The 13,397-nt window shown below is 39.2% G+C and overlaps 1 protein-coding gene across 1 annotated transcript; it reads right to left on the minus strand.

Annotated features, from left to right (window-relative positions):
- Positions 1-2,107: 2,107 nt before the first annotated feature.
- On the minus strand, positions 2,108-10,306 carry LOC108682815. Its single transcript, XM_018172055.2, has 3 exons — positions 8,242-10,306; positions 7,155-7,769; positions 2,108-2,159 (listed from the first exon to the last, which is right to left on the minus strand). The coding sequence occupies exons 1-3, from the start codon at positions 9,966-9,968 to the stop codon at positions 2,108-2,110; spliced, it is 2,394 nt and encodes a 797-aa protein (XP_018027544.1). The 5' UTR covers positions 9,969-10,306.
- Between the last annotated feature and the right edge of the window lie 3,091 nt (positions 10,307-13,397).

Consider the following 13,397-nt stretch of genomic DNA (forward strand, 5'->3'; position numbering starts at 1 on the left):
TGAATACTTTCTGGTGAACAAAAACAAGCACTAAGAAATAAGTGGAGTTGAAGGACGCTCATAATGCACAAAGCAACGGCCTTGCGAGCTGTCTTTGTGTGCCGCCCATCCTTGCATTAATTACCGTGCTTACGTTCCTGCATAACGACAGTGGATCAATAACAGTGTTCGTCAGGTATTCATGAATCCAATACACTGATTGACGCGAGTATTCAGGAGTCACGCTCAACTTAGAAAGACTTTTTGGACTTTGTTTGATTAAAATTTTATCACTCATCGACTTGAATTCCCGAGAAAATAGGTTTTCTTCTTATTTTTTATATAATAATCGCGAGTGTTTTATTTATTTTACGACATTTTTTTATTAAAATACGTATGGGAGAATGTAGAATTGTTTGGAATTATGGGCAAATTCAGAATTAAACTTTAAAATTTGTTATTATTTTTTAATTGAATGTATTTATAATTTTGCGATGATGTAGTCGTGAATAATTTTGTATTTGTTACATTCTTTTGTCCGGTTTTTAGCCGTGCATTTTTGGTTGATCCACCGAGCGAGTGAAACTCATATTCATTATTTGAAAACAGTGTGAGTGAAGACACCTCGCCTATCACCATTTATTGAGTCACCATCATACTCATTATTCTAATATAGTGTGAACGAAGGCAGCGTCCCATTATTATGACTTATCGACAACGTACGAGTTGCTGAAAATGTGAATCCAGTATACCTTAGATTGAAATATATGAATGAATGATAGAAAATTTACGAAATGTATTCAAGTGTGAATATTTTTATCGAAAGTAATCATAGGGAAATTACTGTTCAAGCTGTGGTAGGGTACAATTTAGGTAAAATCACGATCTTTAGTTGACATTTATTGGAAATAATCTATAAAATAAAAGAATAAATAGCAATTCATTCATTTGAACAAAAAATGGAATTTGGCTTTTGAATGTAAATACGGCAAAATATGCTCGTCTATTAAAAGATTCCAAAAATAAGCTTCTCGATCTGCCCGTGGCATTTGCAAGAGTCTGTGAGAGGCCGTACTTCGGCAGGCCACCATGGGCAGAAGTTAAGCAGGATATTCAGTGAACTAACTTAGACTTGCTCAAGTTGTCAGCGCGGTCGACTTTGAGTGAGGTAAGACGATACGCGGGAGTGATCGAACATTTTACCATACCTGACGGATGTATGTATGTATACTTCTCTTCACTTAACACGCTGTCCTAAGAATCATGAAAATTTAATAATGAAAAAAACATTCATGTTGGCAGCAAACTGATTGATTTTTTTATTAAATTCCTCTATTTATACATTAGATGGTTAACATGGTTATTATTAATGGTTATTCCTTGAATATTAAATAATAAAAATTTATGCTTAAAATTAAAAAAAAACATCGCAACTCATCAACTGGATTAATCTTGTATCAAATAACATTATCTTTGTATTAATCCTCAATTATTCAATGAAGGTGCTTGTGCTTATCATAAAATTTGCATCAGGGATCAATTTTCCTTTCAGGCAAACTTTGCGCGTAGTCAAGACTCTGGGAAATGTTGCAGGCGCTGACATTTGTGCGTCGTAAGCTCAGAGTTTTAGCCTCATACAGCTGACAGCCCTACGCTGACACCGTCCATACAAGGATACTACCCTATTTATAAGCATTCCCATTCCTATTTAGGGAACTTATTTCGGCATGTAAGAGGTATGGCGTCTGGTTGAAATGAGTGCGTGACACGTATATTTTCCCGATATGAATTATATCGTATATCTAATTTGAATTTGTGATGTTTATAAAAATTAGTAGTTAGTTGCCATTGTCAAGCTCTACGCAATATTTCAGGTCAAGGTGAGGTCACATATATTTTATAAACAATGTGAAATTTTTTATCATGTAACAGCGCCCTGTTTTATACTTTTTTGAAGCTATCGATAGAACAACGCGAGGGTCTCGCTATCAGTTCATTGATTTTGCTGCCGTCAGCGAAGCCAATCAGATTAAAGCAAGGCTTGAAGCATCCAATTTAGATCATTTTTCGTTATTCTGGTGCTTTGAGCAATTTTTTCTTATGCATTTAACTCGTTATTATGGAAGCGTCATTGATAGCTCACGAGCAGCGTGCGAGGGGCGCTGCCGGGCTTCAAAAACCTGTTGGTGCAGTCAGAGTACGTTTTTTTAGCGCATTTTCTCATTTATGGAAAAAAGGGGCTATTGTGCTCGCCAGGTCCGTCTGTCCGTCCGTCTGTCTGTTTGTCTGTCCGTCCGTGACTTCACGTTTTCATCGACGAAAAAATGCGCTCTCTGTCATTCACTGCAGTGAGTTCTGAGTTGCATTTTTTATGTTAGGTTAACATGCCAATGCTGGAGAAGAATTCTGTTGATTTGGGAATCCCGAATTCCATTAATAATTTTTAACTGATGTTCTGTTAATTGAAACTTCTCTTTAATTCACCGTTCGAAATTTGTGGAAAATGTTAACGACTTTTGTACCAGGACACATTTTAATTAACTTCTACTAAAATTTTCATCGTTTTTCATTAGCTTAATTCTCGTCTTTTTGCGACGCTTGATCATTCCACCGACAAAAAAAATGATAAATAAATTTTCAAATCCGAGCCCCAACAGCCCTACTTATTTCCGTTGCCAGGCTTCAAATGAACAAATTTAGACAAATATAGTATAAACGCTAATTTTGAGAGATTTTCTATCGCTATGAAAGTCCACGGAATCCACCATTCGATGTTCATTAACTTTTCCACTTCACTCAGTATCTCACACAAAGAGTATGAAACTTTGATTCTAATTTTGCTGGCATCTTGAACTGGAATAAATTTAACTTTAATAAATGAAACAATTTCACTTCGTACACGATGAACTGATACAAGAAGATGGTAGCAACGCAAAAATGATTCATTTTCCGGTGACCATTAAATCAGCGTGACAAACCGCTATATGTTATATGCTTTCATTTGATTAAACGAATTCGTAAAAAGACAATTTCATTTGTGGCATTCTATTCCTATATATTTTTTGTATCAATAAATCTATGAAATTTCAAATTTGTAAACAAATAATTATGAAAGCCCAATTATTAAAAAAAACTTCAATAATTAAATTAATTTTCTGCCATTTCGTAACCCATATCTTTCTCAACGAATTTAGTTAATGGAAATAATACCAGCGATTTAAGAAATCTACTACTATTCAAAATTCTTTATTCATAATAATTTCGTTTTATTCTGTGCTGCGTCATATTTGTACTCAGGTTTACATGTATGTTACCGGTAGTACAATAAAAATAAAAGATCACAATGAAAATCTGCTAATATGATCATTAATAACCATAAGATTTATCATCCACTCAATACAGGAAACATATACTTGGTTATGTTATCAAATCTCGCCGTTAGAGTGCACTATCTTCCCTGTATTATTTTGACTGAACTAAGTATGATTGTAAACGTTGCGTGCCGCCGTGCATGTGAGGATAATTTCCTCCCTTGATGAACGCTTTATTTCTGGATCCTCAGGACCGCGCTGGCTGGGCCTCCTCCCTCTGTTGCGGTCAGACTTTCATGTACAATTTAGCGTCAACATTTTTATGACAAAATACCTGACGCCATTTAAAATTTATTTTACCTAATTGAAAAAATTGTATTTGTTTATTTTTATTTATTTAATATGAATATAATCAAGTATATATAATTTTTTCAATAAGAATGTTGAGCGTGATTGGAATCGACGATGTTTAAATGAAGCCACAGACTGTAAACTGAGTACATAAGATGTATTCTAGAAGAATTTGCCTTTTCTATTTCTTAGTTCTAGTGGCTATATAATGTGCATATAACGGCCATTAGAGCTAAGGCCAACTTCGTTGTGCTCGACTTCACTCGTGAAGTGCAATGGTGGATGTGGGGGAAAAATCTGCTTCTTCGACTCAATTGCCAAGAAGAACAGAAAACTTGGGTTATTTGGACCATCTACATAGTAGTTTGTGTAGATGTATTGCAGGTTAATATGAGCCACGACGACCACACCCTTAAATATTTGCTCAGTATTAATCGTTAATCATTAGAGTGTTTGCTGTGTTACTTTAGAGCTTAACATTAGACCCAGGCCTCGGCTCCAAGTGTTGACATTTGCTCATCTCTTTTAGAGCTACCTTCCCTGATTGTTGTTCGGTGCTTCCCCATTAAAAAATCAATGAGGGAAAGCCAGCCCTAAGTGGCCACTGATGTCTTACAGAGTTACGAAGATTCGCTACTTCTCTTCCTTATACCATCAGCACGCCATTTAGCAAATATCATAACCACATCATGTTCAGATTTTTCTGGCGTCTCTAAACCTTCGCATGAAATTGCATAACATTGTACAAAAAAGTCGAAAGATTGTCTATCAATGATCCACGTGATTAAGGATGTTAACCTTCATTAATATTGGAAGAAGGTATTCAGTGGCCACTCAGGGCTGGCTTTCCCACAATGATTTTTAAATGGGGGAACACCGGACATCGATCAGGGAAGGAAGCTCCAATAGTGATGAGCAAATGTCAACGCTTGGAGCCGAGGGCTGGGTCTAGGGTTAAGCTCTTAGGTAAGAGCAAACACTAATGGTTGACAGCAAACACTCTAATGGTTGACAGCAAACACTCTAATGGTTGACAGCAAACACTCTAATGGTTGACAGCAAACACTCTAATGGTTGACAGTGAGCACTCTAATGGTTGACAGCAAACACTCTGATGGTTGACAGTGATCACTGTAATGGTTGACAGCAAACACTCTAATGATTGACTGCAAACACTATAATGGTTGACAGCGAGCACGATAATGGTTGACAGCGAACACTATAATGGTTGACGACAAACACTAACTATAATGGTTGACAACGAACTCTGTAATGGTTGACAGCGAACGAGCTGAAGAGCTGAAGACCTAATGGTTGACGACGAACACTATAATGGTTGATGGTTATGAGCAAATATTTAAGGGTGCGGTCACTGTAATTTATATTGTGACTGCAATACTGAAAAGCCACTATTACCGACTGCTGATTGATACGAGAACCTTCGTCTCTCCCAAGCAGGCAATGACTTGTCTTGATACTTTATTTATCTGGATACGTTGTATATATCTTGATACTTTATATTTCTTGAGACGTTGTATATATCCTGATACGTTGTATATATCTTGATACGTTACATACGCTGTAGCTGAAGCTATTGGACACTCTGCTGCTTATGTTACTATAACATTAACTGCGTTTGCCCTTGCCCTACTGTAGCAACCGCTGGATTTGCTCTTTTTATTGCAGCAATTATTGCAGTACCGCAACTGCACCGTGTACTGCAGTGCAGTTGACCCCAGCTGTAGCGTGGCAGTGGTCCAGCTGACCCCAGCTGTAGCGTGGCAGTGGTCCAGCTGACTCCAGCTGTAGCGTGGCAGTGGTCCAGCTGACCCCAGCTGTAGCGTGGCAGTGGTCCAGCTGACCCCAGCTGTAGCGTGGCAGTGGTCCAGCTGACACGAAGCGATGTCTTCAGCTACTCGCCTAGCACGCGATCAAGCTTATCACTCAATTGAACAATAATTTGCTCATGTGAAGGTCAAACATTCAGAGTTCGGCGCGTTCGGCCAAAAGATTCGTTTTCTGTGTACATTCAATATAAGAATAAATTATTGGATGATAGAACATGAAATGTTTTATTAAATTCAAACATGAATTTGCAAGATAACTTTTGAATATATGTGCAAATTTGAGTGATCATCCCTGTTAAGCGGCTTTGAGAAGCATTTAAACGTATGTGTGTTACTGAATTATCAGTTTAATACAAGCTGTTTACTTCGCTGCACCGGTTCACCGTGGTTGTTTTAGCTACAATAATTCTTCTATTATGTTTTAAACGACACCTGGTAGTTTTTTTATGAATTTGTTTATAATAGATAGCCTTTTTTCATTTCGATTCATTTGCAACTGATTTTGTTTTACCGCACAACAATACCTAGCTTCGATAAATTCCACATAGGATTTTTCGATAAAATTAATTTACGCACAAGATTATTTTATGCCATTAAAATGTATAATTTACGGTTTAACAGCGAGCAATTGCTTGAAAGTAAACGCCAAACAGAAGCTTTCAATGTAGTATTTGAATTTAATGTCCCATGTAATCATTTTAATTTTAAAACGTAGCATCTCACGCTTAAATGTCTGCTGCACCATCTCTCTTCATCAGACATATTTCACCGCCGAACAAATACAGCAATTATGCTCCTAACTGCCCGCGTCCGCGCCTAATATATGAATAAAAGCTAGGTCAAGAGACACGGAAATGTTGCTGACAGACTCATAATATTGTACTCAGCATGAAGACTCGTAATACGCGCGTGCTGTGCGTCACTGGCACTCGCTGGCAAATATTGTACTCAGCATGAAGACTTGTAATACGCGCGTGCTGTGCGTCACTGGCACTCGCTGGCAAATTACCCTGCATTAGAGCGGCAGTTACGCTTGCTTGGCATATAGACGCGCGTCCTGCACGCGATCACGTGAGGAAAGCCGAAATTTGGCAGCCACTTCTTTGAACAATGCAAGAGATATCCACTAATACAATGATAATTTGTTAATCTTATTATTCGTGCGGCAAATTGTCAGTAATATTCAAGTATGAATTAGTGAAGAGAGACGAAATTTATGGAAAATAAGAAGGCATTTATTTTTCAAGTTGAAGCCGAAATGAACTGCCCGGAGTTCATCCCAACTGTGTTTTTCGTTTTATAATGCGAAAAATTCTTGATTAAGGGAACGAACATTAATACACCAAAAGTATTGTCAATACGCGATGTCAGCATAAGATTAATGTCAGTAATACGATTCAAATTCGAAAGGATTAGTGTCAGTAATACGATTGAAATTCGATAGGATTAATGTCAATAATGTGATTAAAATTCTACGTCCATACTAACGTAGCAAAAATAACGTTTTCTAACGACATTAGTTAAGACATGACAGGTGAAAATGAACAGAACATCCCAGAACACAGCGAAAACGACTCATTGATATCGACCGTTTTCACAGCCACGTAATGTGGAAACAACAGAATTTACTGATAAAGAAAGGTGCGTGTTGCTATCTGCATCTCACCTCACTGCATAATTGCTGCAGTAATCCGGAATCCCTTTCCATGGGAAGAAGGCAGGTCTCGTATAGTCCCACTGCAGTAACGCCCGATCCTTGAAGAAAATCTGGTACCGCGGCTCCAGTTCGTGTTCGAAGGGAACTTTTTTTATGCGGAAGCTATCATAATTGATTGTCAGGTTGTGGACTTTTGCGACTGCATCATCGTTTGTAAAAAATTCTTCAGGGCCATTATGTGGTGACGTCGGTTTTCCCGTTATTCTGTCAGTAATCGTATCGACTTCTTTTCTTCGAGTTGGTGACACACTTGGTATCAAAAATCCCTCGGAACTAACAGTGAATTTTTTAGAAGAAGGCACTGCTTTTGGGCCTCTGTCCATGAATCTTCCAGTTGAGAGCTCTGTTTTTTCAATATTTGATCGCCGGAGCGACGAGTTTTCCGCGTTTTTTGACCATCTTGGATGACTGATGTTTCGCTGGGACTTCTCTTGCTGCAAGCTTGCGCGGTCGCTTCTTGTCACGAGCTGCCGTAAGAAATAATCTGGTCGAGAACTGCGTCTTCTCTCAGCTGTGATTTCTTTGATGCTAATAGGTTCTTGGACAGCTCTTCTGGGAGCGAAACTGCTTAGAAATACAACAGATCTTAATCAAGTGCGTACACCAAAGAGGTTATGTAATTTCGACATTGTACATTAAGGAATAGGTTGACAACATGGTTATTACATTTTCAAGAAAATACCATCGAAAGCAAAAATCAAGTTCTAAAATCCACATTACTAGCAATATCATGAATTAATCGGTAGAGAATTTTTCCGTTTGTATACTAAGATCATAATGCGTTTTTAAAAGATCAGCTAAACCCTATACTGTACTTGTAGTGAGTCGAACAAATTTTGAGTAACAAATTTTTAGGGTTCAAGTAAGTAAGCGAGTCAAATAAGGAAAACATTAGGGAATTCAAGTCATGAATTTCATGGGCACACAGTACTAAAAATTTCGTACATGAAAAACCTACAACAATATTATACCCACTATCTATAGTTATATTCCAGCAGCGAAAAATACAACATTGGATACAAGTTGGATGCCTCACCTCGGGGCGACTGTGAAGAAGAAAGCTGATGTAGCAGGCAGGTCTGTATTGGCAATCCAGACGTCATCGTCCCAGTGTCCTCCTCCTACCTCGTCTGCATCACTTCTACTCGCGCTCTGCACCTCATCATCCTGATTTTGATTGCCTCTGGGCAAGGGGAAATCGACCGCATTGCGGTGAAAATCCAGTCTCGCCTTTGTTTTGTTATCTGATTTGATGTCAGTAGAGTTGAATTTAACATACAATCCATCTGAAGTTACATTGTTTGAGCCAAATAAATTCTTATTCTCAGTAGAAGCGTAGGTTTCTAGGGCGGCCTGATCCGCGTCCGAGTCATAATCTCTAACTTGTTGCCCGTAGCCTCCTGTGCCGGGATAATCTTCCCGTAACTTCTGATTGTGGGGCAGCACGTGTCTGTTGCTGAGGCAACATTGAGAAGCGGGCGGAGTGCTTAGATCTTCTGCCACCAGCTGATCCTCTTTGCTTGGCTCATGAACCACCAACGGATCGTCATTAACCTCATAAATATCTTCCCTGCTTAAGATCTCAACGTCTCCTGACTGTATGATCTGTCGTCGCGTGTCAGTAAGATACTTGTCCATGATGGCTCTCGAGATCGTCGGGGCCTCGGTAAGGTGAGACGGGCGGGTGGCATCAGAATGTAAGTTGCTCAGAGTAGAATTGTATCTAATACTCTTCCCACTTCTTCTAGCTTTTGTTCCTCCCCAGTGAGCGTGCTTCCTGCCCCAGAGCAATTTCTTTTCATTTGTGGGAATAAGAGAGTTAGGCCTGATCTCGAAAGTAACTTGGCGAGCAATGTCTCCCCATCTCAGGCGCCTGACTTCGTCCAGCGGCAAGTTCCGCCGAGTTACGACTTTCTTCATTACGGCCGCAGCGTTGTAGGTAATGGCCTCCACTTTCTCCGGATTGCTGAGAAGCGACGTAATGTCTGTTCTCAAAATATTGTCCATTATAAGATTGGTTTCTCGGTCCACGAAATGTTCTGAATCGCCGAAAATCGTCTCGAATTGTCGCTCGGCAAGCAAGGAATTGTCATCAGTAAATGGCGGCTGCTGTCGCCTCAGAAGCTCAGCTTCGCGAATTTTTAATCTGCGGCTTCTTTTTCTTTTGGACGCTCCCCGCTGAGTGACTTTTACGGTTTGCTTCAAAAGAAACTCGGGGTTGGTATCAGTTTCATTGTTTCTCGCGATCTTTCTGTCTTTGCGCCCAGAGGAAACATCAAATTTGTCGATTGAATTTATTATATTAGATTTTTCATGACTGCTGCTTGACATATTTTGTTTCTTAAAAAATAAATCTTCATTATAATTTTTACGTTTTTTGTTCAAGTCAAGCGCAAGTTTTGTTGCGCTAGTCAGTTTCGGTTCACTAAATTCCAAAACTGAATAATTCTCATCTCGCCTCCCGTCACAAGGGTAGGAGGAATGTTCACCACAATCATGTGCGGGTTTGAGATCATGAGAGTCTTGTATCATTTCGGTTTCCTTTGCTATAAAATATTTTGTTACTAATTTTGAGCTGGTGTATACGCCGTCATTTTTGTTATCTACAAAGGTTGAATGTCTGTGGTACCATCTCCCACGATGAGTGTTCTCTTCCCGTCTTGTCACAATAAACACCAAACAAATCAATGAAATGTACAGGAAAAGCAAAATTTTCTGCCTTCGGAACAAAATAAAAACATATCGGAGAACATAACGTGTCATCTTTTGTCCTCGGCATGCCTACACTTCACTAGTTTCACTCGGCCTTCCGCTCTAAAATCTTTTGAAAAATTGATTCAAAAAATCCATTTGCAGCTCGTCAGCGTGGCCTCTGGCACACATCAGATCCATGCGCCGCGGCTGAGTTGAAATATCTAAAAAGACTTGCAAGAATTTCATCGTCTTCTACCATTAAATAATATTTTGCGCAGTGCGATGATTTTCAGAAACAGTTTCTGTTTGTGACGATAAAAGAGTATTTTCGGCGCTACAATGATCTCACAGATTTTCTTGCTCTTGATAAAATAGTTGTGACAAAATTTTGTGCAATTTCCAAACATACATAACTGTGAAATTAACAGTGGAGAAAAAATATTATTAGTGGACAGATTTAAAAATTAACTCCAAACCATATAATCTCATATAAAAAATTACGTACTAATATCATCTATTAGTGTCAACGTACAACTAACGACTCTTGCCATTAAATGCGAGTCAATATATATCACCTACATGACTACTGCATGAACACGTCACGACCAGCAATTATATTACCAAGCGAGACTTTTACCTTAGAGATCGCTAGCAGTATATGACAAGGGTGCCCTCGGCACGTCGGGCGGACTAGCCAATGGCTCAATCCGGCCATTGTGTCGGCTAAGGTGCCCTCGGCACGTCGGGCAGTGCTCGCCAATTGTTAAGTCCAGCCATTGTGTCGGCTAGGGTGCGCCTAGGCACGTCGGGCATTGCCCGTCAATGGCTCAATCCGGCCATTGTGTCGGCTAGGGTGCGCCTAGGCACGTCGTGCATTGCCCGCCAATGGCTCAATCCGGCCATTGTGTCGGCTAGGGTGCGCCTAGGCACGTCGTGCATTGCCCGCCAATGGCTCAATCCGGCCATTGTGTCGGCTAGGGTGCGCCTAGGCACGTCGTGCATTGCCCGCCAATGGCTCAATCCGGCCATTGTGTCGGCTAGGGTGCGNGTGGAATTGGAATTACCAGTAGAAGTACCAGGGGAAGTACCAGTGGAAGTACCAGTGGAAGTGCCAATGGAATACCAGTGTAAGTACCAGTTGAAGTACCAGTGGAATTGGAATTACCAGTGGAAGTACCAGTGGAAGTCCCAGTGGAAGTACCAGTGGAAGTACCAGTGGAAGTACCAGTGGAATTGGAATTACCAGTAGAAGTACCAGGGGAAGTACCAGTGGAAGTACCAGTGGAAGTGCCAATGGAATACCAGTGTAAGTACCAGTGGAAGTACTTGTCACAGTGTGCTTCAGTACTGGTACAGGACGTGTACTTCCGTACGTTTACTTTAGTACGTGTACTTCAGTACGTGTACTTTAGAACGTGTACTTCAGTACAGCGTGTACTGGTACTTCAGCACAGCTGAAGTACCAGTGTAAGTACCACTGGCAGTACCAGCATGGCGATGTAGTTGCAGTGTCAACTCCTGGCACAATTTATGGCCTGTAAACGCATCGTAGGGCAACGCTATACAACATCGCGCGGTCAACAAGTTATACTCAATATATCAGCATCTGCGTACGTTGATATATTTCATAGCATTAATGAAAGTGCCTCAGGAAATCTCTGAAAATCTATGTATTACGTTTAATTAAATGCCCATAAATTTGTAGGCCTGGCGCGAAATTAGAAAGGTACAAATTTTATTTTTTAATTATTTGTTAATTGAGTGATTTTTGATTACGAACTTACGAGATTCGCCCACGCCATTCAGAAGACGCAGCGCGCATTGAATACCCAAAAGAAAACTGCTATTTGAGTGTGATTACTTAGTGGGCCTTGATTTACTGCAATTCGAGTAATTATAGCCGTATCTTCAAGCCAATATATGATATGTCCTTAATGGGGCATTATAACCTGTCAATAGAACCCTTGTCCATCATATTATATTATATTCTATATTATATTATATATTATATTATATGTCGCATACAACCAAGAATGGTTTGTTTCTTCAGTTAATTAGTTTTTTTGCAAATTAATTTACATGCTACTTTTTTCCAAAGTTGAACCGGTTTTTACTTATTAAAATCAAGGAAAAAATTATATTGTTGCTTTTGTATGTTTTTTTTTTGTTAAATGCAGAAATTGTTACCGTTGTGTACGCAGCGCTGCGATCTGCACGTCTCAACGGTTGCTAGGCGACGCATTCGCAAGCTAGCAACTTGATCATGTATACACTCTGCCCAAAATTAACGTCAGAGAAATGTTTCCTTCCATGATATTTGCGTTTAATAAACATTTCTGGGGATGTTGGTTGCCTGTTCATACATTTTTTTAGAGGTGAAAGTGTTTAGCTTCTAAGCCAAGTAAATGTCGGGCCCCCTTGTGACATGACCGCTATGCGTAGAATTTTCCTGATCTCGAATGTCAATTGTTTTTTTTTTTTCGATCACAATCGTTCAATGCGCATTCAAAATCTTGAGAAATGATTTTTCACAGATTTTTCCTCAGATTTTTCATGACACCTAACACATGCTTAAGTAAGATACCAATTAACTTATTCACATATGACAGAAGTTGATTCTTCTTAGGCTAAATCGCATTTAATTGTCACGCATATTTTTAATTAATAAATTTCAACGAAATACAGAATAAGACTCATGTGCAATTAATGTTTCCAGAATGATAAATTGTAAATCATTTAGTTCTTGAAAGTATTTGCAATAACATAGGTCATTTTTAAAGCAAGATTGTCAGAAAACATGCCTCTCAAATGACGTATTTCCCCGTGAACAAACATCCTGACAACTATGAAAATCTCATGAAAACATAATTCGCAGACTCGGAATATTGTGAGGACAATTCCAAAGGTCCAAATAAAGGATTAAAACTTAGCGCCAAAATACAACTGTCATGCAGATTGGTAAGGAATCCAAATTTCGAATTTCAACCATTTTTCCGCACTAAGAATCATAAAGAGCATACGAATGGCAAATTATATAAAAAATAAAATCGATTATCACCCTTTTTCTAATTTAATTATTCGAGCGACGATTAAATCTAAAAATACTGTCGTCACGAATATAGCAGGATAATCAATTCACTAGCGTGTTTGCTTATGCTCCTCTTACAACATATTCAAACCATATCACTTTATACGTCTTTTGGTTCATATATTCATTAATTAAATAGACCGTTTAGTTATGGAAAATATATTTCAAATCTATGATACGAGTCTTGCGTTTCACCACGCTGGAAAGTTCTCACACGAGACGCAAGGAAGGACCGAAGTCACACTCCACCCTGCACGACGCCCGGGGCAGCACTGCTTGTTTACGCTTGTAGCGCCACCTTATCAAGGACATGTGAGACGTGTAATTGACGTGTCCAATTGCCTGATGTAAACAGCAGCAGTGAACGATGAGTTCTTTGTTATAATGGAGGACTTATTCCAAAGTCGCCT

The sequence above is a fragment of the Hyalella azteca genome, unplaced genomic scaffold (genome assembly GCF_000764305.2).
Source record: "Hyalella azteca isolate HAZT.00-mixed unplaced genomic scaffold, Hazt_2.0.2 contig1717, whole genome shotgun sequence".
NCBI classification, from domain to species: Eukaryota; Metazoa; Arthropoda; class Malacostraca; order Amphipoda; family Hyalellidae; genus Hyalella; species Hyalella azteca.